At 34.9% G+C, this 13,397-nt stretch overlaps 1 protein-coding gene across 4 annotated transcripts in view; it reads left to right on the plus strand.

Moving 5' to 3' along the window:
- The window catches only part of LOC124164852 (stathmin), a 37,848-nt gene that overhangs the window by 21,512 nt on the left and 2,939 nt on the right, over window positions 1-13,397 (plus strand). For 3 of the 4 annotated variants that reach the window (XM_046542057.1, XM_046542058.1, XM_046542056.1), the window contains exons 4-7: window positions 1,628-1,819; window positions 4,458-4,598; window positions 5,223-5,363; window positions 9,553-9,708. In XM_046542057.1, coding sequence (XP_046398013.1) covers window positions 1,628-1,819; window positions 4,458-4,598; window positions 5,223-5,363; window positions 9,553-9,708 — 630 coding nt within the window. The remainder of the gene's footprint in view (window positions 1-1,627; window positions 1,820-4,457; window positions 4,599-5,222; window positions 5,364-9,552; window positions 9,709-13,397) is intronic. The other variant, XM_046542059.1, reaches the window with a different exon arrangement.

Below are 13,397 nucleotides of genomic sequence, written 5' to 3' on the forward strand. Positions count from 1 at the left end.
GACCTCTTAGAAGTGTCTTGTACACATGTTATTTTGCATTCTTTCTTTGGAGTACAAAATAAAATTGTGAATAGTAAAATTATAATTTGTCGAATGATGTATTTTTCTATAATGTATGGAATTCTAATTACTTACTGCGAGAAAACTAGTAGGCTTTCAACACAACTTATCAGGTTTGTTTTCTTTTGTTGCCAGTGTTCAGTGTGTTTATCTGAATAGTCACTATGTTTTAATAAGCAAGTAAATATGCTTGTTTTCTGTTTCTACATGTAGATCCATATATCAGTATAAGCCAGCGGTTCCCAAACTTTTTCTTTCTGCGACCCATTTTAGCCCATACGTTTTAGCCGCGACCCCCTAAAAATGGTTGTCTACGTTTAAGTACATAGTTCACTTTATTATTCGCACATCTCGCGATCCCTTTCCGAATGGCCCGCGACCCCCAGTTTGGGAACCGCTGGTATAAGCTATAGGCATTAATCCTTTGTGGTCCTCTAATGAGACAAAATTTCACCCTGTGCTTCTAGTATTTTGAAAAGGAGCCTTGGATTTTCTAAAGATCAGAGATGAGGAAATTTTTAAAATGAACAATTTTATTGTACATAAACTAAAGGCCTAAAAATGTTGGGATACGGTAACTGCTTTATACATTATAGCTATGTGATTTGAACATATGTACTAGGATTTGTATCATTGTTGGGGATAAAGCTCTGTTGAGGTTTAAGAGTGGGGTTTCAGTAAACCCCAGGCACTGGGAGTTTCTAGTTTGTGATTTGAGGTTTTATTTAAAATTGTAGTGGTTTTTTTTGTCTCTGCCAGTCTTTTTTAATAATTTTTTTTCAAATAGATTGACTTAAGGTAGTTGGAGCAGATTCAGCTGAAGTCAATTGATGTACTTGCATTACATATTTTTTTGCACTAAAGAGTCTCCAAATAAAATTTAACAAAAGATAAAGTAATATTAAATAAAATGAGCAATTCTGCACCTTAGGGAAATGCAAATGTCAAAAATGATTTTTACAGGGTATTGACAGTAGTTTAGTTTTAAGAATGCTTCCAACCTTGGTGCACTGAACTGTTGATGACCCTTTTTAATAAATATTTGCAATCTATGTGGTAAATCCTAAATTAATAATTTATTTATAAAGAGAAGATATTTAAGAGACATGTAAAAGGCGATAAACTATATATATTTGGGTAATTTAGGAGGAGTAGGAGTATTGGTTTTCGTTTTGCGATGTTGGTTCTAGAGAATTCCAGCTGTTTTCAGGAGGTTTTTCACAAATATCTTTCTTATTTTATCATGGACTTATATTTTCGCATACATATTTAGATTTGTTGCAAATGTTTGCTTCTAATGAGTGTAGTTTCAACAACTACTTGTTACAAACAGCTTTGCTAGCTCGAAAAAAGCGTCGTTCTTCATAAGGGCCCATGTTAATTTATCCTAAGTTACCGTCAAATATCTCGAAAACAGCTTACGGAATCCCTTTTTCTTTGGATAGTTTAGTCAGTCTTTCAAAGTATACGTGGCCAAAGTTTCATCAAAGTCTTGATACTTTCATGTAGGTACTGTTAACTAATTTAAGAATTTCATCATGGTATGGACTTTTTTTCTACATTTCAGTCCTTGGAGGCCAACAAAATTGCTACACTAGCAGCCAAGCTGTCCCGCATTGAAGAGGCTTCAAAGAAGAAGGATGAGCAGACGAATGCATTTATTTCCCAAACCCGTGATGCTTTAGAGCAGAAGATGGAGACTCACACTGGAAAGCGGGAGGCATATCTCAGTGATCTCAAGGCCAAACTTAAAGATCATGTAAGTATAGATATAATTTAGATCTCATTTGTAAATTATTGTTGTCAAATATTCAGAAAATAGCCAGTTTGTGTAGAAGGTGTTATCTATGTGTAGAACAAGTATTCCTTCAGGCTAGTGGCTGAAATGTCGTGAGTGATTCGTGCTATCTTCACTCAAACTTTTCACCTGTATAATTTCACTCAAACCTTTCCGTTGTGAAACTTCATCATATTCGATTCTCCATGAAATTAATGCAGCTGGCTTTTTTGTGTGTCACTTGCACTTTATAGAGTAATTTATTTTCCCTTCTAATTTTTTAAAATATTTTGTACAAGATAAAACTTGCACCAAATAGCGTCTGCTGTTTCTTGAAATGTTTATCAAGACCTGTCATGATGAAAGTGCGTTTATGTAATTTAAGGTTGCCCTTTGGGTAATTAGTTTTGGAGGAAAAGATAATGACTTGTCAGGTTATGCTATTGTGTATTCCGCATTGTTTTGAGTCATGAAAGATAGGCAATTAGTTGGAAAATTTCCATCCTTTTGGATTATATCTCAGGGAAACACGTGGTTGAGTGCTGCTGGGTTCAAGTGAAAAGTCTTTTATACTACAAAATAATTTTACTACATTTTATATATACTCTTGAGTTAATTTGCATATTCATTAATGCAAGAGTAAATGTGAAATCCTATTCTGTTAACACTGTTCAGACATTTCATGATGCATTCTACACAAGTGCTGTAATTGTAAACTTGAAGGAGTGTCTTAATGTATTGGAAACCTTGCTATCAACAGCTCCTAACTGGTGATAGCCGCAGGGTTCATATCAGTCGGGGAATTAATCAGAGCTAAAAGATTGGGAAATGTCCAGGATAATTAGATTCTTGTCAGGCAAAAACTCGGTTCAGCGACAAAAGGGAGAATAATACAGTAAATCCTCTATATAGTGAACCTCTTTACATCATAAACCTCCATACATCATACCACCCCTACGGTCCCGTCTGATTTACATGTAAATTTATAGCAAACCTCTTTGTAGTGAACCTCTTTATATCATAAAACCTCCACTTATCATACCAAGGGGATACTCCCGAGATGGCCGAACTACCTCCGCAAATCGTACCAATACAACTAGAGACCATTAATGCAGCCGCGAATACGTACATGGAATGACATTTTCGGCAATAGATGTTTCACTATTTTTTTTCTTATATACCTTATTATGCTGTAATTTTCACGTTAATCACTAGTTATGGCCATTTTGTTCCATATGAGAGCATATACCTAACAGTAAATAAGAAAAAAAGGTATCCAACTATCCCAATCATTTTAAGTGACTGTTGAATTGAGAGAGATCACATCATTTTCTCTCGAATCATGGTAAAAATCATGCGATAGCGCTCACTTTCTGTAATTATTAAATAATAAATATATGTTCACTGATGCGTGCTTGTTTGTTTAAACATATAAATATAACGGTTTAAAAGACAGTAGTGCCTTTCATTTCCAAGGGATATGAAAAAATGGTGCCTATCACTAAAACCTCTCTATAGTGAACCTCCATACATCAAATTGCCCAAATTTTGGTCCCCTCCATTACGATTTAAAGAGGTTTTACTGTAGTTGGATGGGCAGAGAATTGGTGAGTTCAAGCTGCGAATTGGGTGTTGCATTTTGTTTGCTTTCATAAAAAGAGGGAAGAAGGTTAAGACGAGGTCATTGGCACATAACTTGGCTGACTTGAAGGGTGAGAGGACTAGGTTCGTGAGAACTGAGAAATAAATGCAAATGATGATAAGATTGTTGCATTGATGTCAAGTCAAGGTGATGACAAGTGTGATTTTTAATTATCTCAGATTTTTAAGCCAAACTTGCATAGGATTTTTTACATCTTTTTTATTTTGGAATGTTTACTGGAATATATTACACCCCAGGAGTAATTTCACAGCACACGTCACTGAATTTTTCTATAAAATTCCTTCGCCAATGATGTAAAGTTAGGGAAATTAAAACAATCTGACTGGAAATCCGCCAATAGTCAGAGAAATCGAAAATCGGTAGTTGATATGAATCCTGAGACACCTTTGTCATCAAGGTACTCATTTCTGTTCAGCATGCTTCTGTGCGGCTTTTCATATGAAAGATGCAGTTTGATAATTTTATCCAAAAATTCTGAATTTCAGTAAGAATTGTTATTTAATAGAGTAAATCAAGTGACGCATGTTCAAAACGGGATACTAAGATTTTAAGCTATGCTGGTGATTATTTGTACATTCTGTTTATCAATTGCATATCAGTGTTATGCTGTGCATCCATCCATGCAAAAGTGTGTGTAGTGTACAGGGAATAGCCAGACTGTCTGAAAGTAGCTGACGTACAGTGTAACTAGAATTAAGATGGATATATAGAAATTAAGGTAGCTAAGGAGTGCTCCATCTGTTTGAGCTGAGAAATATTCTGGGTTCCATGTTCCGTTTTTATTTAGTATCACTATTGTCCATATTTTGGTCTCATGCCTACAACTGTTCTCACATTATTATCCAATTCCCATTTTGTATTGCCAATTCTGTGTATTGAAATCTATAACCCTCTGTTTGGAAAATTTTCTTAAAGTATCTTTGTCGTCTGTTCATACGCATACTTTGTCCTCTATAGCTGGAAACTGTTGAAAAGACTCGTCTTAGTCTTGAGCAGCAAACTGAAGAAGTGAGGACTGCTGTGGAAGAAAAGTTGAAGACAGCTGCCGCACAAAGGGATGAGAACATAAAGAAGATGATTGAAAGACTCCGGGACCATGTAAGTCACTTGAGCTATGATAGTTTTCCTGCAATACTGTGCCTTATCTGTTTTTGCCATAAATTAGTAAGTGTGCATTTCATATTCTTATACTGCACTTCGTCCCAGTTTTCACCTTGATTTGTAGGGGTGGTTTACATTTATTTGATTGGACTCATTAATGTTGGACATAATGTTCTTATTCACTTGTAGCCCCTTGTTGTTTGATAATTTTCACCAAAAATTATAACTTTCAGTAAGAATTACGATCTTATAGAGTTAATCAAGTGGTGCATGTTCAAAACTGTACACTAAGATTTTATTTCTTTGTGGCCCTTTGACATGGATATCTCTCATTATCTTTATCCATTTGTTCAAGAAACACCACTTCTGCTGTAAGACTATCTCTTGCTTAAGTTTTGGCTCATTATTTTCGAGCATGTTGGTGTACATTTCACATTTCAAATATCCCATTTTGCTTATTATATGTTTCAAAGTACTTCTGTGATGCATGGTATTTTGTGGCAAGGTAAGTGGTTGTGACTCTGGGAATAATTCATTCTCCAGTCCCACCCATTAAGGTAAGCTATTGCATTGTTCTCTAATACACTTAAGGCTCATGATAGTTATGGCTACTGCATTTAGGAGGAGAAATCTCAGCGAGTACGTGATGGTCTGCAGGAGAAGGTCACACACCTTGAGTCTCAAATTCAAGGCAAGCTGGAGCTTGCGCAAAACAGGCGAGAACAGATGGAACAGGAGCAAAAGGAAAAGCTGCACAGCCATGTAAGTTTAGTCGGCCTCTTAGTTTATGTTCATTTGCAGTTCGAGTTGTATGATTTTTTTACAATTTAATATTTTTTTTACAATCCATTAACTACTTCCATTTATTCCCTCCAAACTGAGGTTGGCGTCTTCATTAAGTCCTTACTCTTATCTAACTTTCTTATTATGAAGTTTTTTATGTGTCTGTACGAGGGTTTTTAAATTAAGTTGAACTATTATCTGTGATGAAAATTTTGCAGTGTTTGAAGAATAAATGTAATCACTGCATGACCGTAAAATTTAATGCAGGTGATTTTTCCTACAAATCATACCGTTGCGCTAAGAAGGTTATTATTTCCATTTTATTGGTTAGACCATGGCTAAAGAAAATTGTTTGGCACTTCGATTATTTGTTTTCTTTTGTTTTTGAACAGTTGAAATTATTTTTAACTTTGTTGAATGAAATATTGCAGTTTGCGATAAGAATCTACATACTTTTAAAATAATCAAAGGAGTTTGATTAAATTATTTTAATTTTTGGACATCAGCTGATATCTCTTGTGGACAAGGTTAGCCCTATAACTATACTCACTTGTGTTCTATTCCCAGTTTTATCAGATTGCATTCTCAGTATCTGTGCCAGGTTACATTTCATTGCTGACTACCTCACCTGGTTACTCTTTTCAAACTTTAATGGAATAAAGTTTAGGTTTTAACAACATTTAGAAATATTATTAAACTAAACTATTATTTTTGGATGTTATGTATAACAAAATTATGTGCAACGGCACTCTTGTTTCACAATAGGGATTTCTTTTAATTTTATTTTTATCGTCACTCCCCAAAAACCCCACATTTTAGGCCTTCATATCAGGTTCATTTGAAAAAGATCAACAATTATGGGCTATCACAACCATCCATGGCCTGGATAGTTTCAACTTCTATAGGGAATAATTTATTATTCATAAGTAGTTGTGGCAACCAAAAGAATTATTCAAATTTCTCAACTGCCTGACAGAATTTAGTGACTTATTTATTCATTTAGAAGTATTATGAATGTTTGTTGGGGTATGTGTTGTTATAATTTAATTTTCAAAATTAATAATCTTAGCAGGATTTATGATCTTGGGGAGAGCTTATCTTAGTTTTCATGGTAAAAAAAATCTCATTTGAATTCAAAATGAAGATGCCAACTACTACCATATAAAAAATGCTACTTTCTGTTCCATTGCCCTTCATATAATTTTTGCATTGATATGTCTAAGGTTGGCGATTGCATTTATTTTATATTCTCAAGAGTTGACATTTTGCTCTCTACTTATTATCTTTGGTGGTAGCTATGCAGAGAGTGGCTTGTTACTTGAAACTTTTTGATACTGGTTAGAGCTAAATGCTCACTGTAGACTACCGTTATCGTGAAAGTTGTTGTCCCTGCACCCTTAAAGTTTTAATTGGTGTCATACTTCCATTTGCTATTGAGGAAATTGACTAAATGATTATGTCTATTACCAGGAATGTTTAATGAAGCCGTAATTGAAGAATTCTGTTTTTAGCAATCCAGAACAAAACTTAAATGTCCACTTGACTTCAATTTCATAAGAAATTGAAGTTTCTAATTTAACTCACTCATAACTTTTCCAGAGGCAAGGATTAATTTTTGTTAACATTCCTGCATATTACCACCAAAGAGCTGATGTGCTTGCGTAATATTTTATTGCTGTCAAAGACATGCATCATGAAATACATAGGGTAGTACTGTTTCAGCTGCAAGGGTTGTACCAAAAGTAATGATCCGATATTTTTTACAAAGAGAAAACTTGGTTAATTGTTATTTATTTTCACGTAGTTGAAAAGCTTACACTTTTGCCTATTTTTCAACGTAGTGTCCATTTTTTTATTGTCACACTTTTGAAGACTGTGCTTTAGCTTTTGTATCCCTTAGTTGAAGAAGTCTCCCACCAACCCAATGAGGAAGTGTGTGACGTCTGCTCGGACTCAGCTCGCTCTTGAAGCATTTGCCACCTAAGAGTTTTGTTTTGGGAATGTAATGAAACACCCACACTTTATCTCCCGTGACGATATAGTCCAACGACTTCTCCTTGTTGTTTCCCCCCTCTCATTGTTGAAGAAATTTGAGCCAAGGCATTACTCCTTGTGTCTGTTAGTCAGCAGGGGGGACCCAGCGAGCACACACTTTGCAATAACTCAACATTTCTTCTAAAGTTCTTTCAATTATGCAATGGGAAGCTTCAGGAATGCGTTTAACAATTTCGCGGACTGTGACCCTCCAATCTTTGTGCAGCTCACTATTGATTTTCTGAACAATCTGAAACCGGCAGTCTTCCTCTCTGTTCTTCATTGTGAACTTCCGTGCGACCCTCAGCTATAGCCCAGCACCATTTGCGGATGTGCTGAATGGACATGCACTCTTCACCATAAACTTCTATCAGTTGCCAATGAATCTCCATGGGTGCCAACTTTCTTGCATGGAGAAATCGGATTACTGCTCGAACCTCACACTTGGTGGGAACAGGGATCGACACTTCCATTGTTGCCGGTTGCGAAGCCAATACTGAGCGACATAGTGAATCATGGACGAGCATACGTGAGAGTAGGGAACCACTATGCACGGCACTGTTGTGGGATTTAGCCTAGCATCTTCCCTCAACGTTGTAGCTCATTGGGAACCTTACTTTTGGTACAACCCGTGTAAATCCTTACTCCACAGTTCCTGCCATCTGGCACTCACACTCACTGCTTCTACTCTAAAGTTACTTTGACAAATGAGGGTTAAGATCTTGGAGGGCTTAACTACAAGCACGAGAATTTCACACACCCTGAGGACTGTACTAGTACCTTTCCATGGGTCATATCAAGTTACTGCTATGATTCATGTTTGGGGATATCGGAAGGCGTCTCCTAAATCTGAATGTAGGACTCCTGATCAGTAGCAGAGTGCTCCACCCAGTTGTCCTAAATGCCCCTGTATTTGCCAAGCTACTCCAATATAATCTTCACGGGAAATCATCCGGGTAAGGATGGACATTGCTGCCAATGTTTCAATGGCCTTCTATGCTATCGTCTTCAAGGCGAATGAAATCGAATGAGTCAGGGTGAATGAATCATTCGCCCTGAAGACGATGGCAGAGAAGGCCAGTGAAATGTTGGCAGCAATGTCCATCCTTACCAGGCTGATTTCTCATGAAGACTTTATCAACAGCATTCGTCAGGAAAGCACCAAATCCTTCTTTACTCCAATATATTTTCCTAGTCCTATTTCGATTTGCCCAGTTTCTCAATTTTTTAAAGGAAATACATAGTCTAAAAACTCTTTTTTATGAAGGTAATTTATTCCGTTGGAACATATTTAGCTTGAATTCTGTTTTAAAATGAACTAGAATAGTATTGGTTGGGGAATCTGTTTCTATGAGATAACTGACCAGCTAATGGTTCTCCAAAGAATTGAGATATGAAATACGCTGATATAAAATGGTTTTAAATTTTTTTTTAGGTATTTAAAATTGGCATAAGCTATTTTTTTCTTTTCACCTAATGTCTAATAACATTCCAAGGGTTCAAAGTGTTGCATAAATCCATCCCTAAATTAAAGTGTTGTGAAGTGTCCTCTGAATTCATACCCGATATATATGTATCTGGGAACTGAATTTTTTCTTTAAACAAAATGAGGGAAAGGAGCATTATTTTAGCTCTTAAACCAGCCTAAAATCTCTACATCATTGCTTACCATGATTTTTTAATTGTTTCTCATATTCATATTCATATGTTCATATTCAACCCCAAAGTCGTTCTTATAAGGTGATAAGGCTGCTGTTCTTGGAGTAATTGCACCACAAAGACCCACCCTAAATGTTTCATAGTAATAATAGCCATGATCTTTCCTGTAAGAATCAGAAGATAATGCATATTAATGTCCCAAGGAAGACACATTATACACAAATGGTTAATGCTTTTTTAGTATTTAATCTATTTCAACATGTTACTATTAATCTTAGCTGATGCTTCAGTTTCTTTCTATGTATTTTTACATATTGAAGGCGTTGATTACATTTCTTAATGTTTTGAGTTTGCATGTCTAAAAGAGATACCTTAGTGTTTATGTTTTTCTGTAGCTTGCTTCACTTGGTGACGTAAGAAATTTACTTGCCTTTTGCATGAAATTAATGCTTTTGTGTACCTGATGGTTGGGCAGAATGTACTGAAGCTGCAGGAAGTCAGACTGTCAGCGGAGTCACAGGTGAAGAAGAATGAAATGGAACTTCAGAAAGAGCTGCAGGAAAAGCTTGAGGCTGCTGAGCAGCGGAAAACAAAGGAGTTGGAGAAGAAACTGGAGGTTTTGAGGAAACAGGTCTGTAGATATAAATGAGAAATAAAATGGATTTTATATTTTGGTCTGGGTACAACGTTTTGTTGTTCATAAATAATCACATCACCACTTCTGAGGTAAGTGCCCATGTATGAATTGTTCAGTGGCACTGAATTTTCTTAATGTTGGAATGCAATAGCATGCTTTTAAATGATGAAGTTATGGAATGTGATATGGTGATTTTTTTTCTTGTAGTGATGAGATGAGATCTTGTATAAGAATCTGGCACATAAAAAATCATAATTTTTTAGTTAAATGCTACTTGTAATAAGAATGGCTAAAAATGATAAGTTATTCCTTATGTGAACCCCTGTCAGCTGTCTACACTTGAAAGAGAAGCATTAATGTGGCTACATTAGAAGCTTTTATTGTATGATTGGATACATTTAAGAGATTTCATGCTCAGACTATTAATTTAATCATTAAAATGTTGTATTTTTGCCTTTGAGGTGAATAAAATTGCTCTTCTATATTTACAGTGTATGCTTATATGTACTTTGAGTCAGTGTGCAAAGTAGTGACTTATGGCCAGTGCCCTTTCACACGTTTATTACTCTGGGGAATAAATGCAACAGTGAATTCTAACTTTTGAATGTTAATCTTGATTATGTGAAAGGTCTGAAGACTCCCTTCGCTCAAATGTATTCACCCCTCAAATATTCTGTAAGTCTGACAGGAATAATTTTCTGAATACTATTTTATCCAATGCATTTGCTGGCAATTCATTCGTGGCATTTTCTTTCCATCTGACAGTACGTAATTCTCTACTATCCTATTTGCAAATTTACTGAATTGGTCATTAATTTTATAAAATATACAAATATGAGAAAATAAATGAGATTTATTATCATACAATTCAGTTCATACAATTCACCAGCATTTAATTGAAAACATTTTTCTCTTAGCTAACAGACTGAAACAAGTAGGAGTGTAAGGACATAAAAATGATTAGAAAAATGCATAGATTCCACCTATTAACAGTTATGATAGCAACATGTTTTTGATTTGGATGATTTTTGTAATTTCCTATTTGCACTCCAGACAGCTTGCATTTTTCAAGTATTCCTACTACATTATATCCGTATGAGTTCAGGTATGCATAATTTGTTGAATATAAGTTTTTACATCGAATGAACTTTTTTAACTCATGCCTAGTGGTGCATTGTTATGACAGCCGTTTTCTTGAGGAAAAGTCTGAATTAACTATTTTCTATTTATCAGTGGCCCTAAAAATTTATTTAGGGTATTCACCGCTGTAATTCCTTTTTTGAAGTTTTCATACCCTAGCAATTTTTAATGAAGTAAAGTTTTTCGGAGACATGTAGTCTACAATCAAGCAAACCTTGTCATGGTACCCAGGGATAGACATGGTACCCTTTCTGTGGAAACAATTAAGACTTAAGCGATCCAACTAAATATTCAAGCTACATATTTGGAAGTGAATCGACTGATCTGCTACCAGAAGTGAAGTGTGCCTTCAGCTCTGATGAATTCATGCATTCAGCAATATATTTGCGATGCGATATAGTATATCATGGAGCGTACATTGAATAATTGGAAAATTGTGAGTAAAATTTCTCCTTTTTAATTCTTTTTGATCATATATATGATAATTCTACTAGGTAAGGAATCAAAAATGAAGATAAATATTTTGTTTTCCATCTGAAACTATTGATATGGGAATATGACCCAAAAATTAGACAAATTAAGGTTTACGCTTTTTGTGGAGAGCAATTTTGGTGATGGAAATAATGGTAGTGATACATGTAGCTAGAAGTACTGAGAACAACAGTGCCACAACATAGTTATTTGATTGTTGCCAATATCCTGGAAATACATTCAACATAGGCATGGTACCACCAATATGGAGAGGTTACACAAAGTCAAGCCTGAAGTTATCAGTTAAATTTTAGGTAGGATGTTGTGCATCTAGTAATGACGTCATTGGAGTGTATTTACAATTTTCTATCAAAATGTGTGTATAAACAGTTAGGTAGCAAAGGACTGTTGTTTAATTTCTCTAGAAAAGAAGTGTGGATTCAAATTTCCATGGGAATAATCTAAACCAATTATAGTACTAAGGAAGAAATCAAAGTTATGTGACATTATTTTAGAGTCAGAACTAATAGTGAAAGCATAATACAACTGTTGGATGTATGCGAAGAAAAAAGTTAACATTCTTGTTGTCACTAATACTGCAAATTTGGAATATTTTTCGTAAATTATGTAGAAGAATAATAAGTTCACAGTGAAATCAGAATTGTCATGATATATTTTTTAACTCTAGCATTGAGGTTTGTGGTGACACGCATAGGTTGTGGCTTTCTTTGTGTAATATTTAAATTCTTGTTTAGCTTATTGTGTAAATTCAATGTTTATCGCTTAATTTAAGTGAGAATATTTCATCCTTGTTTGATTAAGATTTGATTAGGAGGCACTTCTTTAATATCTAATTCAAAGTTTGAACAGTCCTGTGAGGAAACATTTGAATTCAATCAATTTTTGTTGTCGTGATTGTAATCACGGTACTCTTAAGTATATAGCAGAAATAAATGATGGTTAAGTTAATAAATATGTATACGGTAGCACATACACACAATGCTACGAGAAATATTTGCTACGTGATAGTAGGTGATGAACATCCCTCTACAGCTAGTATGAGTGCAGAGAAAGTGTTGGTTGATATCATGAAAATAACTTGGCAACAAAAATGCTGATTCCAAGAACTAGCAATTTCTCAGTAAGCAAATAAGCTCTAAGCTTTAAGTCTCTCCTACAAGATTGATTTATTGGGAAAGATTACTCACTTCTCTAACTATAACTTAAGACTAGAGTTATGGGGCAATTTTTATAATAATCGTTTCATTTGCTTGCGAGATGAATTTCAAATGAACAAAATTTTTGCAATGAAATCAGGTCCGTTAGTTTCTTCTGCCTAATGGTCATGATTTTGAGTTTTTTTTGTCTCCAGCTAAGTGATATTGCTGAACTGCATCAACCTTCCAATAATTTTGTCCTTCTTTTCTTTTTGGAAAAATCATTATTTTTCATGCTTAATTTGATGGTATCCTTGTATATTAGATATTTTATTAAACTTCATTTGTTACTGAAAGAACTCCCATGCTGACAATGTCTATAACTAAATATCACCTGGTGATCATTTTGCCAAAGATACTTTTTTAGTTAATATTTTTCATGCAAGCCTGTTAGCTATGACTATTAATACTTAACTTTGTCATTACAAAATTATGCACACCAGAGTAGCAGAGCTTTTTAGGAAGTAGCCAGAGTCCTTGCATGCTTATATCTCCTTCAGATGTCATGCATAGGTGAGTTGAGGCCAGTATAAAGAAAGATCAGTCAGATCGTCATCAGTTGAATAACCATTAATCCACTTCCTTGGTTATATTTGGATGTATTATGTATTGTGGACATACATACAGTGGATAAAATCACTAATGCACTGTGTGATAACTTATACTCTGTCGGGCGGTACATTTCGAGGGTGAAAATTTAGGCACTCATATAACTTGTGACCATTGTGCCGCTTTCAATGAGAGGTTTCCTTCTTTGTATGTTTAGAAAATTTTCCTCAACAGCATTAAAACATTCTACTAGGAAATACTAGGGAAATGAATTACAACTTAAATGTGTTTAACTACAATAACTTT

This window comes from Ischnura elegans, chromosome 9 (genome assembly GCF_921293095.1).
Source record: "Ischnura elegans chromosome 9, ioIscEleg1.1, whole genome shotgun sequence".
NCBI classification, from domain to species: domain Eukaryota; kingdom Metazoa; phylum Arthropoda; class Insecta; order Odonata; family Coenagrionidae; genus Ischnura; species Ischnura elegans.